Genomic DNA, 26,187 nt, shown 5'->3' with positions numbered 1-26,187 from the left:
TCTAGGGTTGATTGTACATCTGAGTGATGAGCAGAGAGCAAACGGGGCCGGGTTGCCCTTGCTGGGGGAAGTCTGAGGAGCAGCACCTTTTTCTGACACAGTAGGTGAATAATTCTGTTCAGGTTGCACCAGAGGCTGCTCAGTGTAGTGTTACTATCCAAACAATCAACCTGGTAATTGGGTATTGATTATCACGGCCAGAGTCCTGCATGGCCTTGCAAGCTTAAACGGGACATGAAATGTGACACATGAAACGACTGGAGGTCTGGCAATGTTGTGACAACTGCTGGAAACATACCGAAAATTCCTCTTGAAACTTTAGGTTGTTGTTTGTGCAAAGCTCTTCAACATGTTGCAGGAAGGATTTCTTGCTTATCGGCCTCCAAGCAAAGAAAGGTATAAAATGGAGTTAGGTTAGGTTCAGTTCTTTCCCTTTAATCTGCCTTTATAGTTGACCAGTTAAGAGGACACAGGACATTTCAAAACCACACAGCCCTTTAAAGTCACCCTGTCATATTTACAAAATTAGCTTTCCCTCTTTGAGTTCACTTTCCCTGTATTTCATGGTACAGAAATCCTTCAAATTTTAAGTGACTTTAAATGAATGATTGCACGTTTTAATGAAGAAAGTTTTTCAAGTAAATGTAAGGGCATAAAGTTATCATTGAATCCTAATGCATATAATACCTCTTTGTCATACAGAGAACATTTTATACATTACAAGGTTTTAGAAGATATAAAATATTGCAGTGACCTCATTCTCATAATGACATGGTTTCTAAACCCTAAGGAGTTTAGATATCCCTGTATTACTTCCCAAGCTAAAATACAGACATGCAGGCTTCACCCCAGAGAGAGAGAAAGCATTTCTCCAGTTACCATGCAATTAGTCATGCTTTTATGATTTATATCCAGCTTGGAGGTTTTTCTACCAAACATACAAAAAAGGAACCACACATTAAGATTCATTGAATCAGGGAATCTAGAGTTGGTATTCAAAAAGAAGAAAAGATACTTAACAAACTTACTTGATGGATTTTCTATAACTAAGTAACCTGCAACAGAGATTGTGTTAAACGCATTATGAGTTGAGGATACAGCTCTTGAGTTCTGGATTAAAATTAGAAAAACATGGTAAACCAGCAATTATAACATGCTATACCTTTAACTGATATGTGATCATTATTTTAAATTCTACATCATTTTTGAAATTATATTATTTGGACCCAAATATGGCCAAATAATAATTTGGCTGTTCTCTCAAGCTAAGAAGGTAATGTTTTATATTGCTGGGCATTTGGGGCATTACATTGGTACAGGTCACTTTTTAATATATTGCATAGTATTTATTGCCCTAAAAATGTAAATGTGAGTGAAACTTTTTTCTTTGTCCATGAAGAATGCTGAATAAAGGAAGGTGATTGAAAAATGACATCAAATTGACTAAATCTTGTTTCCCGAGTCTTTGTGAATATATAACCATAAAAAATGACAGTCATTTCAGTTACTTTATACATTTTTGTGACAGTTCATTAGTCCAGTTATTTATACTCTAAAAATTGAAATAATTTTAAACAGCTAAATAGACTGTGCAATGCCCAAATTCAGAGATGGGTGTATCTTTAATAACACATTTGTCATGCGCAACAAATTAGCACTGCAAAAAAACACAAAAGGCACAAAGTATGAAATAAAATGAACATACACCTTTATCAAAGTTTATAATTTTAAATATCAGGGATAATTTTACCAGATTTCTTAAGTGACAAATGTAAGAGGATGTGGATTTTGAAGTAAAGGACAAATGAAAAAATAGATGGAAGAATGTGGCTTAATAAATACTATGAAAATGGTCACAAAGGGGTTTGTTCAGTGAAGAAAACATGAGTCAGAGTATATTTTATTACAGTGCAGGAATTGGTGAAAAATACAGGGGTGCTGTAGTAATTGTTATCAAGAAGAAAGAAGGAATTCTTCATTAATGCTGTAGGTGTCCCCGGGCAGAAGGAAGTATCTCTCAGCTCCACAGGGTATAACCTAGTAGAGCAACTCATCATCAGCATGGCATCACAGTGATATATAGCATTACTAGAGCAAAGACTTCCCTGGTGGCTCAGATGCTAAAGCGTCTGCCTACAATGCAGGAGACCCCTGTTCAATCCCTGGGTTGGGAAGATCTCCTGGAGAAGGCAATGGCAACCCACTCCAGTACTCTTGCCTGGATAATCCTATGGATGGAGGAGCCTAGTAGGCTACAGTCCATGGGGTCGCAAAGAGTCGGACAAGACTGAGCGACTTCACTTTCACTTTCAGAGCAGTGTCTTGGTGGATGAGCTAGTGGGTTTCTCACAACACCTTAGAGTGATTCTAAGGAGGCAACAGAGAAATCCTGACTAGATAGATGGGCTTCCCTGTTGGCTCAGATGGTAAAGAATCTGTCTACAATGCGGGAGACCTAGGTTCAATCCCTGGGTGGGGAAGATCCCCTGGAGAAGGATGGATATGGAGATGACTGAATGAGATATTGAATCAGAAAATTCCTTAATTTGAGGATAGGAAGACGAAGTATATGAATTGGAGGTCCTGACTTCCGACACATGCAGTGGGAACTCGGGCAGCATATCAGTCCCCATAGAAAATAATTACCCCTCAGCAAAGACCAGCAAGAAAAGGCAACCATGAGCTAGATCCACACCAATTCAATGGCCATGAATTTGGGCAAACTCGGGGAGATGGTGAGGAACAGGGAAGCCTGGTGTAGTGCGGTCCATGGATCGCAGAGTCGGACATGATTTGGCGACTGAAGAACAAAAAAGACCCACACTACCCAAGCTCTTTAAGGTGCTTGGTACCCTAATGTTCTGATGCCACAATACTCTTCAGAAACAGGAAAGGAATGGGGGTCAGGCTGGGCAAATCTTCAGAACTGAGCTTAAGATAGAAATGAACGAGATACTTGAATTAACAAGATCAATGTCTCTGTTACCATGCAGAACTGGAAATTCTTGTGTAGAGATCACTTTTCTAATATCAGGGAACATTATTCAGTTTATGAATGGTGGAGTTCAAACATCACATCTGCTTTAGTGACAAGCTTGTGATTCATCTTTTTAAGGACTGTCAGATAGCCATGCTGTGGTGGGGAGATTTTCTTTTTCCAGAGGATCCAGGGTTATTTGAGGTAGTACTGGCAAAAATATTTTTTCTGGGCTATCTAGAACCTGAAATAGAGCTAGTTTGTAGAGCAAGAAATAGCTGAAGCACCAGATAATTATTACTCAAATCCTTGTTCTATTTTCACTAATGATCTGTTCTTATTTAAAAATTATTAATATTTTATCTTTATAGTCTGTCTTTTCAGTGAAGAACTCTACAGAAGGTTGATTTTATTATTTTACATTTGAAAGATCTCTTTAGAGATTACAGATTTTTTTGTTTTTGTTTTCTTTTTTGGAGTATAGTTGATTTACAGTGTAATGTCAGTTTTAGGTGTATAGAGATAGTGATTTTAAACTATACCTGCACCTTTGTTTAGTATGAACAGTTTTTTTTAAACAAAACAATGTGTATGTTTAAATATTAAATGATAATAATGGTGATAATATTTAACCTTTGTAGGGAAAAACAGGTATGACAAAATGCCTATCAGGATAGGTTATTAGTGTGAAGTAGAAGGGAGGCATGTATGTGAATCTTTTGAGGGGAAGGGCTGCACCTACTTTTGACTTTATTCATTTATTTTTAAAAGTCTTTTCACTTTATATACCTAAATGCTTGGATTTTTCCCATGATGCATAACATTTATAATTTCAAAACATTCTTAAAGCAGGTAATAAAGCATTGTGTCTAATATGATCACTTTTATTAAACATATATTTCTGTATGTGTTCATTTGTAATGGGAATCCCCCTGAAAGTACAGTCAGTTCTGCAATATTTTGAAAGTGCAAATTTGCTCCAAAAGGATTAATATATTATGGAATACTTTGAAAAAAAAATAATAAAAAATAAACTATACCTGGCTACTAGATTTGGGTGAATATTTGTGAATTCTTACAAAATACAGTGTCCCTTTTGGCTTCAAATACCTGTTCCAACAATTACCAGCTATATTATTTTGAGTAAGTTACCTCAACCTTTCTTAGTTCCTAGTTTAGACAATAAGGCAAATATATGTAAATCAAGCTCATATATGTAAAATGCTAGGAAATTTCTACCCCTGACTTTGGAAGCAATATGTAAATGTTGTTTGCTATCACTGCTATTATAATTACTAGTTCTAGTTTTATTGTGAAACTCAAGTTCCTTCTACAGATCTATTCTACAATTGATACTGATAAAAAGGATGAATTTTTTTTTGTTTCTAAACTGATAAAAAGAATGAGTTTTTTTTGTTTCTAAAAGAATATCCTAAATTTTACTCAAAACTGGGAAGACTAGATTGTGCTAATTTAAGCAGGGAGATTTCCTATTCTTCCTAATCAGAGTCCCAGAATAAAGAGTGATCAAAAGGTCGGTTTCCTAGTTCTCAACTCAAATTATAAATTAATCCCTAATAGTATAAAGGCTGTAATAATTCTCTTTTCATATTATCATGTGAAAGCACTTTTAACTGTGCCTGCATTTTTTACATTATTCTTTATAGCTACTCCTCACCTTACCCTGTTTACACCACAGATATTTTCTATTAGCTTCTCCATTCCAGGTGTCTTACCACAACCAGATGCTGCTGATTGCTTAATAGCTAATTCAGATGTTAACTCCTCTAAGGACCTTACCCTATTCTATTACAGAGAACATAATTTCTTCCTTCTATGAAACTAAACTTCTATGGACAAATCACCTTCCATCTTCTATCATGGCTATATAAGTACATGTATTAAGGACCCATGCATTGAGGTTCATGTATTACTTGAAGGCAGGGGCAGGGTTAACATTTGGCTTACTGCAAGCCGCTCATAAACTTATTTGTAGTAGACAGTGAATAAGTCATTGTTAAATATACAACTGTGGATGAATTTAGACTAAAGATACATAGTAAACTAAATACAAGTGCTCTGATTATTATGAGAGAATATCTGAATTAAATGAATTTTCCACAAAGATATTAATTGAGAATTCTCATGAGATGCTACTCAAGGGCTTAAATATGATCAACAGATGCATCAGTAAACAGTATACAGGTCTAAACAAAGCCGTATCAAATCCTCTCACAACAGAAGTTAACAGGTGCTAGATACTCAGGAAGTTACATGAACAATAAAATTGCTCTTGTCTGCACAAGTAATTTAGATAATAGATTTAATAAAACAAGATCTGTTTTGGCTTTGTTTACTTTTCAGTATCTCTCCCTTAAACCCAGTCATTTTACGTATGCTGTTCTTCACATTTGTTTTTACATAATGTGAGAAACAAGGCGTCACATAGACCGTTTTTACGAAATTTTCCAGTCTGTGCTTATCTCACAATTATGTGTGAACTGAAATAAATACCTACCTAGACAGCTTAAAATTGAGAAGATATTTTGGCATAAATTACCTGTTTCAAATAACAATTAGTTTTTTTCCCCCTTATTTTTGTTTGTAGTCTCCTTGTCATTGCCTTGATTCTTAGCCTCATATTGAACAAGTGTATTTTTCTCAAGTACTGACTGCATTCTAAATTTTATTTTTCTTTGAAGTTTTAAAGTTTTACTTGTAAACAGGGAAAAATAGTAATTTGGACAATTATGCAGGGAAGTGGAAAAGGAGATGGCATATACTATGAAGAAAATGCACTGATGAAGAAATTAAATTCCTTTATGGAAAATTATTTGGTTAGATAAGCATAAAAAAACTCACAGAAATTAATGTGTATGAAAATCAACAATGTCATTTCAGGAGTGCTATTTCAAATAAAGTGATCTATAGACATACTCAAAGAGACTCAAAAATACTTTTTATTAACATTTAAAAAAACTTAAAAACTGGGTACATGGAGAGTGTTTTAGACACTTTGGTGAATAAGAGTCCTTATTCACTCACAATAGTGAAGGATACTGTCAAATCATATTCATTAGTGTGTAAATCAATTTGGGGATTGTCCAGATTTCAGTAAGATAACTGACCAATGTCTAATATAAAGGGCTAAACACGTTTTATTACATGAATCTTAGCTTAAATCCTATGCCCTTTTGTTGAAAAGGGTATTATTTCATGTCTGGGCTCATTTTTTTTCAAAGTCTATCAAAAACTTAAATTCCACTCAGATTACTCTTGATAGATCCAGAGAGGAACCATTTATTTATGTTGGCAGTGGTGATTGAAGACCATATTGTCACAGAGACTCAGCTTTCCCTCAAGGTCAATTAGTTGAAATCTATAGGGAATTAAAATATAGTCCAAATAGAGAGCTACAGATGATAGCCTATAGATGGGCAGCTTAACTCAGCATTAGCAGTGGCGAGAAGCTATGTTTTCTACTTAACCAGTTTTAAGTTAGGTTCAAAATTTTACTGCCTTTACTGTAAAAATATGTACTTCTCACACTAATATGTACTTCATTTTCAACAAAAATTTTTGAATAATCTGGTAAAACATGTTAATTGATTTTTCTAAGTTTCGTAAAATACTGAGTGTGAGGTTTTTAGTTTATGTATTTCAATTCATTAATTTTTCCAATGTCCACATTTATTTCTACAATGACTATGTTACTTATCCAAAGCATTTACTGTAATGCTTTCAAAAGGATCTTAATTTTTATTTTTTCCTATTGTTTTTATTCATTATAGGCTTTAGTATTCTTTCAGACTCTTAATCAAATCACCAATGACTTTTCTCTGGTCTTTAGTACAAATTAAAAATATTATCCCAACCAATGGCTAGGACTGTACAGCTGACTCTAGAACTTCACTTTATAAGGTAAACATGCCACGTTAATAAGTGAGTAATGTAATTTTTTATCACAGTATTCAGACCCTGGCACTTGTAGAGGCCCAACTGATATTTCTTTCATGCAAACAAGGTGAAATGGATTCTAGATACATACAGGAAAGCAACGTTCTTGCTGTCGTCAAAGAGGTGATGTCAGATTTCCAGGGTGGCAAGAGTTGAATTTTCCTTACTACTAAGCACATGTGAAAGCAAACTCTTGACAGATTCTTATTTTGTAAACCATGTATTCTAAATTAAAATTGTAGTCCTAAACCTGGTTACCTCAGGGGCAAGAGGGCAGACGCAGCAAAGAGGATGAAGAAACTGCCGACAGCTTTGTGGGGAGGTCGGCAGAGGTTCTCGGGGAGAGGACTTAATGAAGAGCAGACAGATGACATAACAGCATCTAAAAGGACAGGCAGGCAGGTAAGCACAGAAATTACTCTCTCAGGGGTTAGCAGGTAACCTCAAAAAACCAGATTTGAAAGGCGACTATATTTTAACTGTGTTGATTTACGTAGAGGTGTTTAAAGATTCTGATTAACCCAAACTATATAGTTCTATCAGAGTAGGAGCTCTGACCAGAGGACTGTTGACTGATTCTAGAAGAAGAAAATGTGGTTATAGAGGTGAGAGAGTGAGGGTTCGATAAAAATGGAAGCATTTTTCTCTGAGCTACTAATGGCATATCTGGTAAAGAATCTGTCTGCAATGCAGGGTACCCAGATTCAGTCCCTGAGTCAGGAAGATCCCCTGGAGAAGGGAATGGCTACCCACTCTAGTATTCTTGCTTGGAAAGTCCCATGAACAGAGGAGCCTGGAGGGCTATACGTCCCTGGAGTCACAAGAGTTGGATGCAACTTAGTGACTAAGCCATCACCACTAATGGCATAAAGCCAAAAAGGAAAAGGAAAAGGATTTTGTTTAATGATGACGCAGAAAGGCATTTGGCAGAGTTTCTCAACCAGACCATTTGTGAGTCTGGAACATTGAGAGGTCAGCTTTGAGTGCTGGTTGGAAATGGTATTTTCTGTGTGATGTGATCACTGAAATCTTTAGCTCAGGAGTGTTTTTGGCAGATGTATTAATCTGATCAAGTAGGTCCTTTGAGGAAAATGTATCTTCATGAAACTATTTTAATTCTGTCAATGGGAACGTGGCAATTAGTTAATAAATAAAACAGGGGTTAGCTATGATTCCAAAATGTGAAATGTGGTTAGAGTAGCCATGGGTCTGCCTTCCTCTGTTTGAATTATTACTCTGAGTACTGTTCACAGTCAAGAGAATGTCAGGAGTCTTGGCTCCATCCAGCCTTGTGGGCTCATGGAAATTGAGTCCTTTGTCAGAGATAGATCTGGGATTCTGAAATCAAATGCATTTTCCTTCTCTACCTCCATTCATATCCTTTACTGAAGAAATTGAGTATCTCTGCCACACTCAATTGCTGGGTCCCTGCTAATGCAGTCGTTTTGCTATGCTCCCCTCAGAATGTATACAGCAATTTTTATCCTAGGATAAAAGTGGCACTTCTGGGCATTAGGGGGATGTCTGAAAGCATGCAGTTGGCTGTCCATTGGGTATGGTAGAAGTCAAAATTTTATGAAACAGGGAATGTGATCATCTTGGCTCTCACAGATTACTGCCTGTAGTAGTTGAAATGAGCTTGTGTGGAATGTGAGCCCAGACACCACCCATCAGACAGAGAACTCTTGTGTCATCGTAATAATAGGCCAGGAAACTTGTGAAGAAATCTAGGTAAAATCTTATTTTACAATCAAAGTTAACACAACATGATAACACAGCAAATTTCTCAGGCCATGCACATTGTGAGTCAATGCGCATTTTGATAAGGTTAATTTACACTAGCATGCAGTATCATAGAGGACACGTAGGAAGTAGAAAGTTTAGAGTACCTTTAACTGTTTTTTGTCTTTGGGAAAAAATAGCATATTAAACAACAAAACACTTCTTATCATGTATTTTAAAATATAGAGCACACCATCTGAAAAGATTAATCACAGCAGAGCTCTGCATTACCACAGTAACTTACTGGATGACAAAAATCTCCTTTCGTCTAAAGAAAAATGAAGAGTATCTGGAAGTAAAGATTAATTTTTTAGTATAAAAGCACATACTGCATTGTCTTTTACTTGTTGCTGGAAGAACATGAGCATGAAATATCTTGAATTTCATTCTACTGCTGGACATTTCTTGTCCCAAATTCACATTTTGTTCAGACATTCCTTATCTGGATTCATATATTTTTGCCCTTGCTTGCAAAATAGTTTAAGACAGAAGTAAAATTAATGACCAGAATCTGTCAGAGAACTGCTGGAAATTAAAATGCTAACAATTTTACAAAGTATTTCATATATTGGTCAAATTTTGTGTATTATTAGTGAAGTCACAGGAATTGCACAACTAAATACTTTTCGGTTTCTGTAAGATTGAACCTATACTAAAATGCTATCATTCTTTTCCCTGTATCGCTGGAGAATCACAAAAGAAGCAGTTCTTAGAATAGAAAAGAAATACTACTTGAAAGAAGAAAATACTCTGCATAGAAAATCCTACTTGAAGAAGGATATCACAGGTCTTGTCAGGTGTGTGTGTGTTGATCCCATGTAGCATGCTTCAGAGGCAAATACATGCACACAATTAGAGGTGTATGCTGATGCTTCAGAATCAAACTGACCTGCTCCTGTCATCTTGGCTGTCCTGTTAACTAGATGCATGCCCTGGGACAGTTACTTAAATTCTCCAGGCATCTTTTATTTTTCATTTGTAAAATGGAGATAAGGAGTACCAACCACAAAAGATTAAATGACTTGGCTGAGATCATTACATACAAAATTTACCACACAGTTCAGTTCAGTTCAGTAGTTGCTCTCAAACAGTAGCAAGTATTATGTTAGCAAATCCTAAATGTGAAAGTAGACTGGGGTCATTTTTAATTTTACAAATATTATAAATAACAATAATAATACTGAATGTATTCTGATTTACAGTTTACAAAACACATTCATAGGATTCTTTTACACGGTAAACTTCTGAAGGCATAATATATATTTAATAAAAATTCAGCATGCAAACTTCTCAAGTTATTCATGAAAGATACTCTTAAAATAGCCATTCAGTTGTTTGCTTCATTTTGTTAGAATTTTAATTCCACTCATGATTACTAGATTGGGCCTTGGTCTTCAAGAGGATGCACCATTACATTCACTCAACTAAAGTAGGCAAGATAATTAGTATGGAATGATGCCCAGAATTTGAGGGGAAAAGTTGAGGACTGGAAGAAAAGGAGTATTTGTCAAATAAGAATATTAATGACACTGATTAATATTTTCTATTTTTTCTGACTTAGTCACCAAAAGAAACACAGCTTCTAAATTCAGTTTAGAAAGGAGACAGTGAAAATTAAAAATTATTAGCCAGTAGTATCTTTTTCAAAATTCTGTTGGCTTATTTAATTTTGTGTTATAACTCTTTTGGAAAGCCAATCTGTGTTACAGTTAAATTAGTTCAAAGCAAACCACAGGGCCAGTTAGGCTGAGCAGTGTTTTTTTCTCTTTAAAATTATATCTTTATTCCTTTAAACTTTCCCAAGAATTTAATCCTAGATTTAACATAGATTTTTTTTCCAGGAATATAGATAATCTATACAATTAAAATATTGCATTTTTTTCAACTTCATTGGAACTTTAAAAAAAACTGAAACGTAGTTAAATTACAATGTTGTATTAGTTTCAAGTGTACAGCACAGTGATTCCATTATATACATATATTATACTTTTTTCAGATTCTTTTTCCTTAGAGATTATTACAAATACTTAGTTCCCTGTGCTATATAGTAGGTTCTTGTTGGTTATCTATTTTACATATGCTGCTGCTGCTAAGTCGCTTCAGTCGTGTCTGACTCTGTGCCACCCCATAGATGGCAGCCCACCAGGCTCCCCCGTCCCTGGGATTCTCCAGGCAAGAACACTGGAGTGGGTTGCCATTTCCTTACGTGAAAAGTGAAAGTGAAGTCGCTCAGTCGTGTCCGACCCTCAGCGACCCCATGGACTGCAGCCTTCCAGGCTCCTCCATCCATGGGATTTTCCAGGCAGGAGTACTGGAGTGGGCTGCCATTGCCTTACATATAGTAGTCTGTATGTGTTAATCTCAAACTCCTAATTTATCCCTCACCTTTCCCTTTTCCCTTTGGTAACCAGGAGTTTGTTTTCTATGTCAGTGAGTCTATTTCTGTTTTGTAAATAAGTTCATTTTGCATCTTTTTTTTAAGATTCCATATATAAGTGATATCCTATGACATCTGTCTGGCTTACTTCACTTAGTCTGATAATTTCTAGGTCCATCCATGTTGCTGCGAATGGCGTCGCTTCATTCTTTTAAATAGTCCATTGTATGTATGTATCACATCTTTATCTGCTGATGGGCATTTAGAGTGCTTCTGTGTCTTGGCTATTGTAAATGGTGCTTCAGTCAACATTGGGGTGCATGTTATCTTTTTTAATTAGAGATTTCTCAGGATATATGCCCAGGTGTGGGATTGTAGGATCATATGGGTACTCTTTTTAGTTTTTATGGAACCCTCCATACTGTTCTCCATAAGGTGGCTGTACCAATTTACATTCCCACCAACAGTGCTCCCTTTTCTCCACCGTCTCTGGCATTTATTGTTAGTAGGTTTTTTGATGATAGCCATTCTGACTGGTGTGAAGTGATACTTCATTGTTGTTTCTATTTGCATTTCTCTAACAGTGATGTTGAGCATCTTTTCATGTGCTTTTTAGCCATCTGTATGTCGTCTTTGAAGAAATGTCTATATAGATCTTCTGCCCATTTTTGGATTGGGTTTTTTTGTTTATTTTGTTGATATTGAGCTGCATGAGTTGTTTGTATAGTCTGAAGATTAATACCTTGTCAGTCATTTGGTTTGCAAATATTTTCTTCTATTCTGTGCACTTTTTGTTTTGTTTATGGTTTCCTTTGCTGTGCAAAAGATTTTGAGTTTAATTAGGTCCCATTTGTTTATTTTTATTTTCCATTTTATTTCCATCTCTCAAGGAGATGGATCAAAAAAATATTGCTGTGATTTATGTCAGAGAGTGTTCTGCCTATATTTTACTGTAAGAGTTTTATAGTATCTGGCTTTACATTTGGGTCTTTGATCCATTTTGAGGTGTGTGTGTGTGTGTGTGTGTGTGTTTGGTGTTAGAAAGCGTTCTAATTTCATTCTGTTATATGTAGCTGTCTAGTTTCCTGGCACTACTTATTGAAGAGGCTGTCTTTTCTCCATTATGTATTCTTGCCTCCTTTGTCATAGATTAGTTGAGCATAGATGTATGCATTTATCTCTACTTTCTACCCTGTTCCACTGACCTATAGTTCAGTTTTTCTGCCAGTACTATACTGTCCCGATCGATGACTGTAGAATAGTCAGAAGTCAGGGAGGCTGATTCCTCCAGCTCCATTTTTCTTTCTCAAGATTGCTTTGGCTATTCAGGGGCTTCTGTGTTTCTGTACAAATTGTAAAAAATTTTTTATCTAGTTCTATGAAAAATTTCATAGGGATTTGATAGGGACTGCATTGAGTCTGTAGATTGCCTTGGATAGTACAGTCATATTCACAATATTGATTCTTCCAATCCACAAACATAGTATATCTTTGCATCTCTTTGTGTTGTCTATGATTTCTTTCATCAGCATCTTATAATTTTTGGAGTACAGGCATCTTTGCCTTCTTATTTAGGTTTATTCCTAGGTATTGTATTCTTTTTGATGTGATGGCAAATGGGACTGCTTCCTTAATTTCTCATCTTCCACTGTTAATATATAGAAGTGTAACAGATTTGTGTACATCATTTTGTATCCTGCAACCTTGCTGAATTCATTGATGAGCTCTAGTAGTTTTCTGGTAGAATCTTTAGGATTTTCTGTGTATAGTATCATGTCATCTGTGAACAGTGACAGTTTCACTTTTCCAATTTAGATTCCATTTGTGTCTTTTTTTTTCCTGATTGCTGTGGCTAGGACTTCTAAAACTATGTTGACTAAAAGACATCCTTGTCTTATTCCTGATCTTAGAGGAAATGTTTAGTGTCTCACCATTGAGTATGATGTTAGCTGTGGATTTGTCATATTTGGCCTTTAGTATGTTGAGGTATGTTCCTTGTATGCCCAGTTTCTAAAAAATTTTTCTTGTCATAAATGGATGTTGAATTTTATAAAAATATTTTTCTGCATTTATTGAGATGATCATTTAATTTTTATTCTTCACTTTGTTAATATGGTGTATCACGCCGATTGCTTTTCAGATACTGAAAAATCCTTGCATCTCTGGGATAAATCCCACTGGATCATGGTATATGATTCTTCTGGTATACTGTTGAACTCAGGTTGCTGGTATTTTGTTGTGGACTTAGTGATATTGGTCTGTAGTTTCTGTGTGTGTGCCATCTTTGTCTGGTTTTGGTGTCAGGGTGATGGTGGTCTCATGGGATGAGTTCAGAAGTGTTCCTTTCTGTGCAATTTTTGGAAGAGTTTCAGAAGGATAGGTGTTAATTCTTCTCTAAATGTGTGGTAGAATGCATCTGTGAAGCCATCTGATCCTGGACTTTTGTTTGTTGGGAATTTTTAAATAACAGATTTAATTTCAGTACTTGTAACTGGTCTGGTCATACCTTCTGTTTCTTCCTGGTTTAGTTGTGGCTGTACCTAAGAATGTGTCCATTCCTTCTAGGTGGTCCATTTTATTGACATATAGTTGCCTGTAGTAATTTCATATGGTCCTTTGTACACTTGTGCTGTCCATTGTAACTTTTCTTTTTTCATTTTTCATTTTATTATTATGGGTCCTCTTATTTTTTTCTTGATGAATATGGTGAAAGTTTTATTAAATTTGTTTATATTTTCAAAGAATCAGCTTTTAGTTTCATTGGTCTTTTCTATTATTTTCTTCATCTCTATTTCTTCTCTAATCTTTGTGATTTCTTTTCTTCTACTAACTTTGGATTTTGCCTGTTCTTTCTCTAGTTGCTTTAGATATAAGGTTAGGTTGTTTGAGATTTTTCTTATTTCCTCAAGTAAGTTTGTATCATTAAACTTCCCTCTTAGAATTGCTTTTGTTGTGTCCCATAGGTTTTGGATCATCGTGTTTTCATTTTCATTTGTCTTTCTATTTTTTGATTTCCTCATGATTTCTTCTGTGATCCAGGCTCAGCAGTTTTAAAGAGACAGGTCTGTGCTACCAGTTGCTAATATTTTCTCCTAGAAACATTTCTCACTTTAATGTTTTAATGACGAAAGAGCCATCACAAAACATTGTTTTGTGAATTTGTTTATCAAATAGAAAATCTCAGTGTTATCTTCTAATTTGGTGAATGTAGAATAGAGGAACACAAATATTAAATATTCTTCCTAATATATATAGCTTGTGTTCACTAAAAATATATAGAAAATGGTATAATGAAATGATACCATTATCATTCCAAACAAGAATTTAAAACATTTTCTTTGCATATCACTGAATGTTCTCTTGGATTTATAGAGTACTAAATCTTTGAATTTCATTAGTTTTCAAGAAGAAAAAGAATGAGAGAATTTGTCTTCAGGTCCTTTATGAAACAAGGTATAATATAATCAAATGATATGAGTTTACATATATGGAACTTATAAGAAGAATCTTAAAAAATGTATATAGCTATATATGCAGATATAATATAATTTCTTAATTATAAGACCCTAGGTCCTAAAATTGATTTAATATCAATTACTGTAATGACCATTTTTGGTCAATTAGATAACTCCATTAAAATTAATATTTTAACTGCTCATTAGATACTTTATCATTTCTGTTACGGACAAGCGACAACATATAACACTGAGGAAAACTGGCAGTCCAATTAGCATGAAGAAAGTGGGCAGTTTGGAAGGAAAAGAATTTGCCTAAACCTCAAGTGGAAAGAGCATATGGTAGTTGGGTAGATTTAAAGGAAATGGTCTAAGTTCCTTCTTGTAAATGACAGACACATGGCATAAGTTACTCAGCAATTTGGAAGCTAACTCAAACTCCTTGATTCTTCACTCTCAGAATCTACCATCAGTCTCTGTGGCTCAGTCCTCATCAGACATGTGTGGCTTTTGATAGCTTTAGACTTTCCCGTACCTGAAATACAGGTAAAGAGCTTTAGAGCCTCATGGCATGCATGCATATGTGCACATCGCTACTTATGAATCTGTTACTATTTTTTCTAGTCTTACCATCTAATGTATGTGACGTTATTAACATGAAAAACCTCCAATAAAAAAGCTGGAGACAGTTATTTTAATAAATTCCTGTAATCAGGCAAAGCATATCATATTAGTATGTGACACTGGAATTACCAATAAGTATTACAGTTATGATTACTAGAGTCTTAACAAGGTAGCAAAAAGCATTGAAAACTAAAATTTCTAACTTTGATATGACTAGCAGTAATATATACCAGTTTTCTGTGTGCAAAAGTAGATAAAAATTATTTGAAATATACTTTAAAGACAATTCTACATCTATTTACAAATAAAGTAACATATATAAACAAACATGGAAGCAGGAAAACAATGAGTTAATGTTAAATGAGGCTGTCCTTGAATTTTAAGTACCCGATAATAAACAATCTATACAGTCTTTGCCCACCTTTTCCATTAGCTGTCATGACAGATATTTAAAATATATATCTTAATCCTTTTTGATAATGGCTATGTTCAGTGGAGTAGGGGGCAAGCTGTGAAAACACAGAGCTTAGAGGATCTGACCTCACATAGCCTCTACAGAATGGTAACCTTCTTGAAAAAGAATACTTTCTCCAATACTGACTGGCTTTTTTCACTGTATTATAACTCCTGAGGATCCACATACTAGAGACTTTGGGGGATTAATAAACATTCTTTGGTTTGATTCCTGGGTTGGGAAGAGCCACTGGAGAAGGGATAGGCTACCCACTCCAGTATTCTTGGACTTCCCTGGCAGTTCAGCTGGTAAAGAATCCACCTGCAATGCAGGAGACCTGGGTTCAGTCCTTGGGCTGGGAAGATCCCCTGGAGAAGGGAAAGGCTACCCAATCATTATCCTGGCCTGGAGAATTCCATGGGCTGTGAAGTCCAGGGTCACAAAGAGTTGGACATGACTGAGCAACTTTCACTTTAAAAAAATACTGTAAACACGTTTGGGTGCTTAGAAATTCACATGAACAGATTCAACTAAATTGTTCAAAAAACTAAAATTAATTACACTCAGAGATTTGAAGTTTCATTCCTTTTACACTTCACATGTAGAATAAAGATGGAGATTCCAGGCCTTAGTTGAGAAAGGGGTGTGGAAAGGGAGGTGGGCCCACAGGTGTAAAGGAGAAGAAACTTCCTTTTTCCATGCAGCAGGACCCTTAAAGAACTGAGGCATAGCCTAATACTACTGATGTTCTATTGTTGCTATGATAGGCTTTAGCTTGGGCAGGTTACCCTGCAGGTCTATTGATCTTTTATGTGGTTTAAAATATAACTATCTTACACACAGTCTTTGGAGCACTATCCATTTTAGATAGGAACAACCTGTATTAGAACATAAACAAATGTAGATAAATATTAAAGGAATTTTCATATCCAGTGAAATTACTTTGTAATTTACTGATAACACCAAATAACTTTCATTTTGTAGCATTCGGAAGGACTCTGCTTATCAGATGACACTTCCATCTATAGCACTTATTAGATGTTTTTAGACATGCTGGAAATATTTGTGCAAAGTCAGTCTATTAGGTAAAGACCAGCTATAAATGATTAATTCCTTTTTAAGTTTAAGACCTTTGGTGCCATATTTTCACATGCTGTGAGCATCATAAAATACTGAATCTCATAAGAATCTAAAACTTTCTGATGATAGTTTTTATTAAGAATTTTGTAAATTATCTTAATAGAAGTTTTTCAAATGTGCCAACATTTTGAAAAACTTACGATTTTAAAAGAATATAAAATTACTTAACATTTACAATTAAGTACTCTTATTTCCAAAACATATTGATGGCACATACTTAGTGCATACTTTAAAATTTTTCCTTTCAAAGATAAATTTTACTTTCTATTTAATCCTAAATACTAAGCAATTTAAAAAATGAAGTGTTAATATATAATTTTGACTTTAATGTAACTTTACATTAAATAAAATAATGTTTTACATTAAATAAAGAGCTTAAGGCTTTTATAAAAAATGATAAGAATATCAAGCAGTTACAAATTTGAATAAATATGTAATTTAAAATGTGGACAGGAAAAATCCTATCATATGTAGTGAATTATTAGACATAATTTTAAAGATTTAATGTATATAAATATTGTTTCAGGAAGAAAAAAAAAGCTTTGCCGCACATTATAGACCCGGGTTCATATTGAACTCAAAGTATTAGGAAGATTAAGTGATTCTCTGAACACCAGTGAGAAGTGTGTGGAAGATGGAGGTCACCCTTTGAAAGAAAATCTCTGTGACCTGTGTAAATAGAAGCCCCACAAACACTTCCAACAAGTACAGGTCACAATAGGGTCATGGCTCCGGGCCCTCTGGACCACTGTTCGCCCAGAGGAGTGTGCTCACCGCGTTAATCTCTCGTCCTTCAGTTCCAAGTCCGCCACAGTGATGAGCTGATCCAGCTTGAATTTAGTGTCAATAATTTCTGCATCCCGAGGAGAGTATGTCCCACCTTCTTTCTGCTTCTGTCGAATTCTAAAAGTAAGTGTAGTAAAGTCCAAGGAGGAACTAGCATAGAAAGCATGCATTTGTATTTAGATTTCTTTTTAAGACATTAGTCAAATAATTTCTTTGTTGGGATCACTTCTGTGAACACATTGCAAATTTACAGCTACTCAAATTCTTCTCCCTGTTTTAATTCCACAGAATATATTCTACTATAATTTTTTAACATCCTATTTTTAATGAGAATTAGTTCTTCAAGGCCTGAGTCACTGACACATTTAAAGTATAGAGTGAATGAGACGGATGTTGTGAGCTTGTTTCTCCTCCCTCAAGCTGTCCCATAGGTTTATCATAAAAAGGAATATGCCAATGTGGACACAGCTCATTGCTATCAGCACCGGTTCAAATAGACAACCTTCCACTGTTTTTACATACATAAAACACATATGACAAGATACACAAGTTTTATAAAAATATTGCCAAGTATGTATATCTAATTATATATTATTTATATAATCAAAGAGTATAAAATAGAACCAGAAAACTCAGGTTCAAAAATAGAAGTCACATGAATCTGCAAATCAAGTTGATGTTAAATATAAAGTAATATTTAGCTTTTCTATCTTGTACTGCAAATATTTAATACTTATTATGATTTATGTGTTGAGGATGATACAGAAAGTAGAACATATGGTCCTTATCCTCAAGGATATAATTTAGTTGAGAAGGATTGGAATGTAGAAAAAGCATACAGAGGAAAAATATTCAAATTGCAACTTGAAAAACAGTATTTGATCGGTTATGAAATGATATGTGATTACAACTATTGGCACTTAGAAGAAATAAAAAGTAGAGTTTGACTTGGGTGTTGCAGAAGGTGGAGGAAGCACATTTACAGTGGACTGAAAAAAAGCAGCAGTGTGTGAAAGCCTAGGGGATGTTCAGGTGAGATTAAACTCCGGTGGCTGAACAGCCACATGAAGGAAAGTTGCAGGGAGTAAGAGGGGGCCATTTCCCGCCCACTAGAGGAGCTCATCCTATAAAGAAACGATTTGGGAGCAGAACAACATTGTGAATACAGGGGTTGCATGTCCCTTGGGGACAAGGACCATAGCTTGCACAATATAACTCTCACCGTCTTCTGGCTGAATCTGAGAACACTATCTAGTGGAAGAAAAATATCAAGAGCCCTTCAAATTTTATATCAAAATGATAATTTAAACGATTCAAGATGAAACAGAGGATGCTTGGCAAACGCAATACAGGAAAACATTCTTCAGATAAAACAGAGCCTACTGAGCTACTTAGGAAATTAGTATAATGGTTATTTTTACAAATGGAAGGTCCCTTTGACTTAGCAATCTATCTTATGAAACTGGATTTTAGAATCACAACTAAGATTTCCCCTGTGCAGTGTGCTGTGTGCTGTGTGCACTTGCTCAGTCGTGTCCGACTCTGCGACCCTATGGACTGTAGCCCGCCAGGCTCCTCTGTTCATGGGGATTCTCCAGGCAAGAATACTGGAGTGGGTTGCCATGCTCTCCTCCCGGGGATCTTCCCAACCCAAAGATCAAACCTGATTAAAATCTTTTTAATTAAACCTATCAGAGTTATAAATATTCAAAGATGTAGAAAGCCGGGCACCTTCCTCTTTTGTGTAAACTTCTCTCTCAGTCCTCTATCTACTTTGTCTCGCTTTGAGATATTGGAGCTAGACTCCTTGGCCAGCTGGTGGGATGTTGAGCCTTCTTAATAGAGGACACTAGTCATCCTGCAAGGCAGTAGGGATGGGGAGATACTGCCCTTGTATGTTCTAGAGCTACATTATTATGATTCATTGTGGAAGGCCAGTAGTCCACCTAAATGAGTTCTAGCTGCTTCTAGAGTTCATGCTGTCGCCATCCCATCAGTGAATGATGCTAAGTAGCTTCAGCCCATCCACGATCGGGCAGCATGGACTGCTTTCACTAATTCCAGGCTGCCTACCCTCCAGTAATGACAGGCAGCTTCTCCAGACCAGCTCCAGCTGCTTTCTCTGTCATATTTCTTTGCTCACTGTAATAGGATGCATGTGCCTGTGGTGGCCATTCCATTCTTGGGAGCGAGACAACTTCTAGTTTGTTCACCTATTGTCCACTTGCCCTTAGACTAGAGAGAGCAGCTTGGTTGCAGTTGCTACTTTTGGATCCCTTAGTGTTTTATTTTACTCCTTTTAATAGTAAACTATTTGTATTTGTTAAGTTGTTATTATTAAATGCTTCCTATCCTAGTAACCACTGTGGGCTTCTGTCTCCTAATTAAACCGTAACTGTCCATAAAGCATCTTAGGAATAAGTCTAATGCAAATAGTCTTACCTTGCAAACGCAAACACAGCTGTTCCAAGAAGAATGATGGAAAGGATACACAAAGTGACCGAAAGTATAATCTCTACAGTTCGTTCTGAAAGTCCTTCACCTGAAGAGAAAGTGTAACATGATCATTAATGATTATTATATAGGATACTTTGTTGGGTCTACAATACAGAAAGATATACTTTGGCCTATTTCTCAATAACCTTAACAAAATGTACACATGTGTTTATCTTCTAGATCTTTTAACTTTGGGGCTAAATCCTTGGTCCTCTTTCTTATACCCCTGGTGCACTCATGCAGCCTCAGGGTTTTAATTTTCATCTATATTATGTCTACTTAACTGTAATCTAAGGAACTCCCAATTTGTATATTCAGTTGCCTACTACATATCTTATATAGAAATGTAATTAAATTTTAAAAATCAGAATGTCCCAGACTGAACTCCTGTTTGTCCCTCCTTTCAACTGCATCTTTCTTCTTCTTGGTTGATGGCAACTTCATTTGTTCTAGTTGCCCAGTCCCCAAATCTTGCAGTCATACTTGACTTTTTCATTCTCAGAACACATCCAAAATCTCTGAGGAAATCCTGTCGACTCTATCTTCTAAGTATACACACTTTTCACTAAAAGAAACTAGGGAAAATTGGAGAGATAGTAATCCCAAATTGTGATTAGGGCAGAGAAGGAATTTGGGACATCTAATGGGGCAAGAAAGCTAAGAAACTGTCAAAGGCAAATGGTATAGAAAGAACAAAAGGTCATCTTTAAGAGGTCCTACTGGCCAAAGATGGAACATTTTAAACTTTATGATGAATAAAAACTGAAACTGATAAAAATATATTCAACATCAGTATAAAAATCCATGAGTTCTAATATTATTCAATGAAATAGAAATGAAAATTTAAAAAATACTACTTTGTAACCTCTGGTTTTAGCTAGACTGCTTTTCTTTCACTCTAAAACTTTGAAATTAAAGGAAAAAATTAAACATTTTCCCCTCTGGCTTTCTATTTTTATGAATTAAAAAAAAGCCCTAGTTAAGGAGAAAAAGCTCCTTTTTAGAGGAAAATTCTGTTTAATAAATGTGGAAGAAATAATAAAATTGGAAATTAATTTCGCATTCCTAATGAAATAACTGACTCAGGTAACAATTACAAATGCATCTTTAAATGACTAGGAGGTTGATAGGGACTTAAACATTTAGGGAATGTCAGACTATCACCTCACAGATTATTTGCTGGTTACAACATGGGAAAAAAAACTTCCAGTGAAGAATCATGCTGTCACTATCACTAAATTAACTGATCAATTTTAATGTCACTGAAAATGTGGCGAGATGAGATATTATATACCTTCTGACATGAGGTATTTTGATCTACACAGCCACACTTGTAAAGTATTCCTGCCAAAATGTTCATTGTGCATATTCAGACCTTTAGATCTTATCTCTAATTTATAAGAAAGTAGGAAAAGTAGTTCAAGAATAAAATGACATCAATAAAGAGCAATGAGACAAATGCAGAACATGGAACCACTTACAGGACAGCTCATCTAGTTGCCTAAATGAGTGTTTGGCGTAGGAGTGGGGAGGTGGGAGGAAGAAGTCTCTTCTAGATGAAAATAGACTGAGAAAGGGTAAAAACTGAAAATGTTAGTCACTCAGTTGTGTGTGATTATTTGCAACCCCATGGACTATAGCCCGTCAGGATCCTCTGTCCATGGGATTTTCCAGGGAAGAATACTGGAGTGGGTTGCCATTTCCTTCTCCAGGGTATCTTCCCAACCCAGGGATCTAACCTGCATCTCCTGCATTGCAGGTGGATTCTTTACCATCTGAGCCACCAGGGAAGCCCAGATTAAGAGAAACAAAAGTCAAAAATACTGTGTGAACCTCTCATTTGATCCTGTTTCAAAAAAGTCATAAAGAAAAAAAAAAGAGGATGTTTTGAAAGTAGGTGGTTTTACATGATATCAAGGATTTAACATTAATTTTGTTTAACTGCAACAATATAATAAAAACAGACTTATTAGAGAAATAAGCTAAAGTATTTGGAGTGGAAGATAACGCTTCAGAGATAAAATGACAAATGCACAAATAGAGATGTGGCAAATTTAACAGGTACTTGGGGTTCATTATACTATTCAAACCTTTTGTGTACTCTCTATACACCTTTTACTACCTCTTCTGCAAGTAACCTGATCAAGGCCATCATCCTGTTTTGCACGAATTATTGTATGGACACCTAACAAGTCTTCCTGTATCTATCCTTGTCTTCTATGTATTCTCAGCATAGTTAAGCAAGAATAATGCTTTTAAAATATTACCTCTCTACTTAAAATCCTCCTCATCTCTCACAGACAAAATCCAAAGTCCTTCCAATGGCCTATGTCCATAGGTTAATGGTCTCTGGTCCCTCCTTAACACACTGGTTCCCTGTTATCTCTTGACTTCCCTTCCAGTCGCCATCTAGCTTACTGCTTTGGAGCCAGACTGTCTCCTTATTGTTCGTGGGATACGCCAGGTCACTTTTGACATAGGGCTTTGTCCAGCTTCTTCCTGTGCCTGGAAAGGGATTTCTCTCGTAGATCTTCCTGGGGAGCCATGTCATTACCTTCAAGAATTTTCTCAAATATCAGCTAGTCAATGAAGCGTCTTACAAACTGAGTGTATGTGTCCCTCCAAAACGCATGTGCCGAAACCCTAACACGTATTTGAGTAGGGATGAAATTAAAGTTATTTGAGGTCTTAAGGGTTGAGCAGAATTAGTGTCCTTTTAAAAAGAGAACACCAGAAGCCTATTCTCTCCCTCTGCGTGCACATGCTGAGGAAAGGCCACAGGAGGACACAGTGAAAAGGAAGAGAGCGCTCAGCACATCCGGAACCGGCCGGAGCTCTGTGCTGGACTGCCTGCCTCCAGGACTGTGAGAAAGTAACCGTGTTGTTTACGCTATGTCTATGGTGTTTGTAATGGCAGCCCAAGCGGACTCAGACATTACCCTATTAGGATGGAAAGTTACAGCTCCTCCACCTCCTGTTTTACCCCTCCTGCCTCTTCTGCACTCTGTTCTACTCTTTTTTCCTCTCCATAACACTCTTAACATATCTTAAAATTCATTTATTTATTATCCTATTACCAGTCCAGAAGTAGGATTCCTGAAGACAGGTGTCTTTATTTTATTCACAATTGTATGCAAAGTCTGAGAATAATATCAGGCACATAGCAAATATTCAATAAATACTTTCTAAATTTACTGATTAAAAATTCAGTTTTGAAGTAGAAATTAAAAGTTTTCAGGTTGAAGATTAGGCATTAAGCCAAATAACTATAAGTGTTTGTTTTTTAATATAATTAGTAATTATCAATTTTAAGTTATATAATTTTACTGTAAAAAGTATTAAAAACAAGTGACAACATAGGTTAACTGTGTGTAAAATACACAGGGATTAATCTTTTACCTTTATTCCCGTGGCTTGGTGCTTATAAATGTTAACAATCTAAGAGAGTTTCTATGGCTCCTCTGCATGGTGGATTTGAATAAATAGTGAATCTTAAACATTTATCAGAGTTTCATGGTCACCTAGAATCTTCACCTAAATTTAGAAGACACTAAATGAGCATATAAGAGCTCATAAAGTATTTTAGATACACCTTTTTTGCACATTAAAATATAAATGGCTTGTTTCATATATTTTAACATGCTCATTCCTAATTGGATATGCTTGAGAAAGGAAACATGAAGATGAATAAAGAATCATCTTTATCAGGTAGCACTGAGTCACTAGACCTTGGAGTCTTGGTTCAGTTCAGTCGCTCAGTCCTGTCTGACTCTTTGTGACCCCATGAACCGCAGCACGCCAGGCCTCCCTGTCTATCACCAACTCCCAGAGTCCACCCAAACCCATGTCCATCGAGTCAGTGATGCCATCCAACCATCTCATCCTCTGTTGTCCCTTTCTCCTCCTGCCCTCAATCTTTCCCAGCATCACAGTCTTTTCCAATGAGTCAGCTCTTCGCATCAGGTGGCTAAAGTATTGGATTTTCAGCTTCAACATCAGTCCTTCCAATGAACACCCAGGACTGATCTCCTTTAGGATAGACTGGTTGGATCTCCTTGTAATCCAAGGGACTCTCAAGAGTCTTCTCCAACACCATAGTTCAAAAGCATCAATTCTTCAGTGCTCAGCTTTCTTTATAGTCTGACTCTCACATCCATACATGACCACTGGAAAAACCATAACCTTGACTAGACGGACCTTTGTTGGCAAAGTAATGTCTCTGCTTTTTAATATGCTATCTAGGTTGGTCATAACTTTCCTTCCAAGGAGTAAGTGTCTTTTAATTTCATGGCTGCAGTCCCCATCTGCAGTGATTTTGGAGCCCAGAAAAATAAAGTTAGCCATTGTTTCCCCATCTAGTTCCCATGAAGTGATGGGATCAGATGCCATGATCTTTGTTTTCTGAATGTTGAGCTTTAAACCAACCTCTTCAGTCTCCTCTTTCACTTTCATCAAGAGGCTCTTTAGTTCTTCACTTTCTGCCATAAGGGTGGTATTATCTGCATATCTGAGGTTATTGATATTTCTGCCGGCAATCTTGATTCCAGCTTGTGCTTCCTCCAGCCCAGCATTTCTCATGATGTATCCTGCATATAAGCTAAATAAGCAGGGTGACAATATACAGCCTTGACGTACTCCTTTTCCTCTTTGGAACCAGTCTGTTGTTCCATGTCCAGTTCTAACTGTTGCTTCCTGACCTGTGGTTTCTCAAGAGGCAGGTCAGGTGGTCTGGTATTCCCATCTCTTTCAGAATTTTCCACAGTTTATTGTGATCCACACAGTCAAAGGCTTTGGCATAGTCAATAGAGCAGAAATAGATGTTTTTCTGGAACTCTCTTGGTTTTTCCATGATCCAGCGGATGTTGGCAATTTGATCTCTGGTTCCTCTGCCTTTTCTAAAACCAGCTGGTTTTAAAAGTTCTCTGAAAGTTCACGGTTCACGTATTGCTGAAGCCTGGCTTGGAGAATTTTGAGCATTACTTTACTAGCATGTGAGATGAGTGCAATTGTGCGGTAGTTTGAGCATTTTTTTTGCATGCCTTTCTTTGGGATTGGAATGAACACTCACCTTTCCCAGTCCTGTGGCCACTGCTGAATTTTCCAAATTTGCTGGCATATTGAATACAGCACTTTCACAACATCATCTTTCAGGATTTGAAAGAGCTCAACTGGAATTTCATCACTTCCACTAGCTTTGTTTGTAGTGATGCTTTCTAAGGCCCACTCGACTTCACATTCCAGATGTCTGGCTCTAGGTGAGTGATCACACCATCATGATCATCTGGGTCATGAAGATCTTTGTTGTACAGTTCTTCTGTGTATTCTTGCCACCTCTTCTTAATATCTTCTGCTTCTGTTAGGTCCCTACCATTTCTGAGCCCATCTTTGCATGAAATGTTCCCTTGGTATCTCTAACTTTCTTGAAGAGATCTGTAGTCTTTCCCATTCTATTGTTTTCCTCTTATTTATCGCTGAGGAAGGCTTTCTTACCTCTCCTTGCTATTTTTTGGAACTCTGCATTCAAATGGGTATATCTTTCCTTTTCTCCTTTGCTTTTTGCTTCCCTTCTGTAATCCAGTGGGAAAAAAATGATTTCATAGACCATAGGAATTTTCCAATTCAATTACCATTCCAAAACACCAGCCAAGTGAAGTGAAGAAATGACAAATAATGTATTAATAAAAGTAGGTAATCCTTTTGGCACGTGCATTACAAGCGTACTACTAGGAAAGGACACAACGCACTGTGGTTGTCCAGGACAGATGCTGACTCACTGCTGTGTATGTACCCATCGCATTACCAGTACAGAATGAAATTGTTCTCTAAGTCCTCTCACAGAAAATGGAACTCTTCTGCTTGAAAGTATGAGCATTCTTTTTGTAATTCGTACAAGTCATTTCCTGACAAGACTTAAAATCTTATGAAAGGTCAAATCATTTTATTTGTATAACAGAATGTTCTACTGTAATTAATCAAATCATAATTATAAAGCACTAATTTTTCACAAGTATTATCTTTTGATTAAAATTATCATTACTTAAACTCAGCCTATGGATCTGACTTTTTAAGCTACATTTATATTTCTAAGAAGAAGCTTGAATTTAAATGAGTTATATAGCTCCTAGGACAATGTCTATCT

At 36.1% G+C, this 26,187-nt stretch overlaps 1 protein-coding gene across 1 annotated transcript in view; it reads right to left on the bottom strand.

Annotated features, from left to right (window-relative positions):
* The window catches only part of PTPRQ (protein tyrosine phosphatase receptor type Q), a 284,028-nt gene that overhangs the window by 32,561 nt on the left and 225,280 nt on the right, over positions 1 to 26,187 (bottom strand). The window contains exons 41-44 of the mRNA XM_061419020.1: positions 19,995 to 20,094; positions 17,541 to 17,669; positions 1,029 to 1,055; positions 299 to 380 (exon numbers count right to left, since the gene is read on the bottom strand). Of these exons, the coding sequence (XP_061275004.1) occupies positions 299 to 380; positions 1,029 to 1,055; positions 17,541 to 17,669; positions 19,995 to 20,094 (338 nt within the window). The remainder of the gene's footprint in view (positions 1 to 298; positions 381 to 1,028; positions 1,056 to 17,540; positions 17,670 to 19,994; positions 20,095 to 26,187) is intronic.

This window comes from Bos javanicus, chromosome 5 (genome assembly GCF_032452875.1).
Source record: "Bos javanicus breed banteng chromosome 5, ARS-OSU_banteng_1.0, whole genome shotgun sequence".
Taxonomy (NCBI): domain Eukaryota; kingdom Metazoa; phylum Chordata; class Mammalia; order Artiodactyla; family Bovidae; genus Bos; species Bos javanicus.
This window is presented reverse-complemented; position numbering and strand designations above follow the sequence as displayed.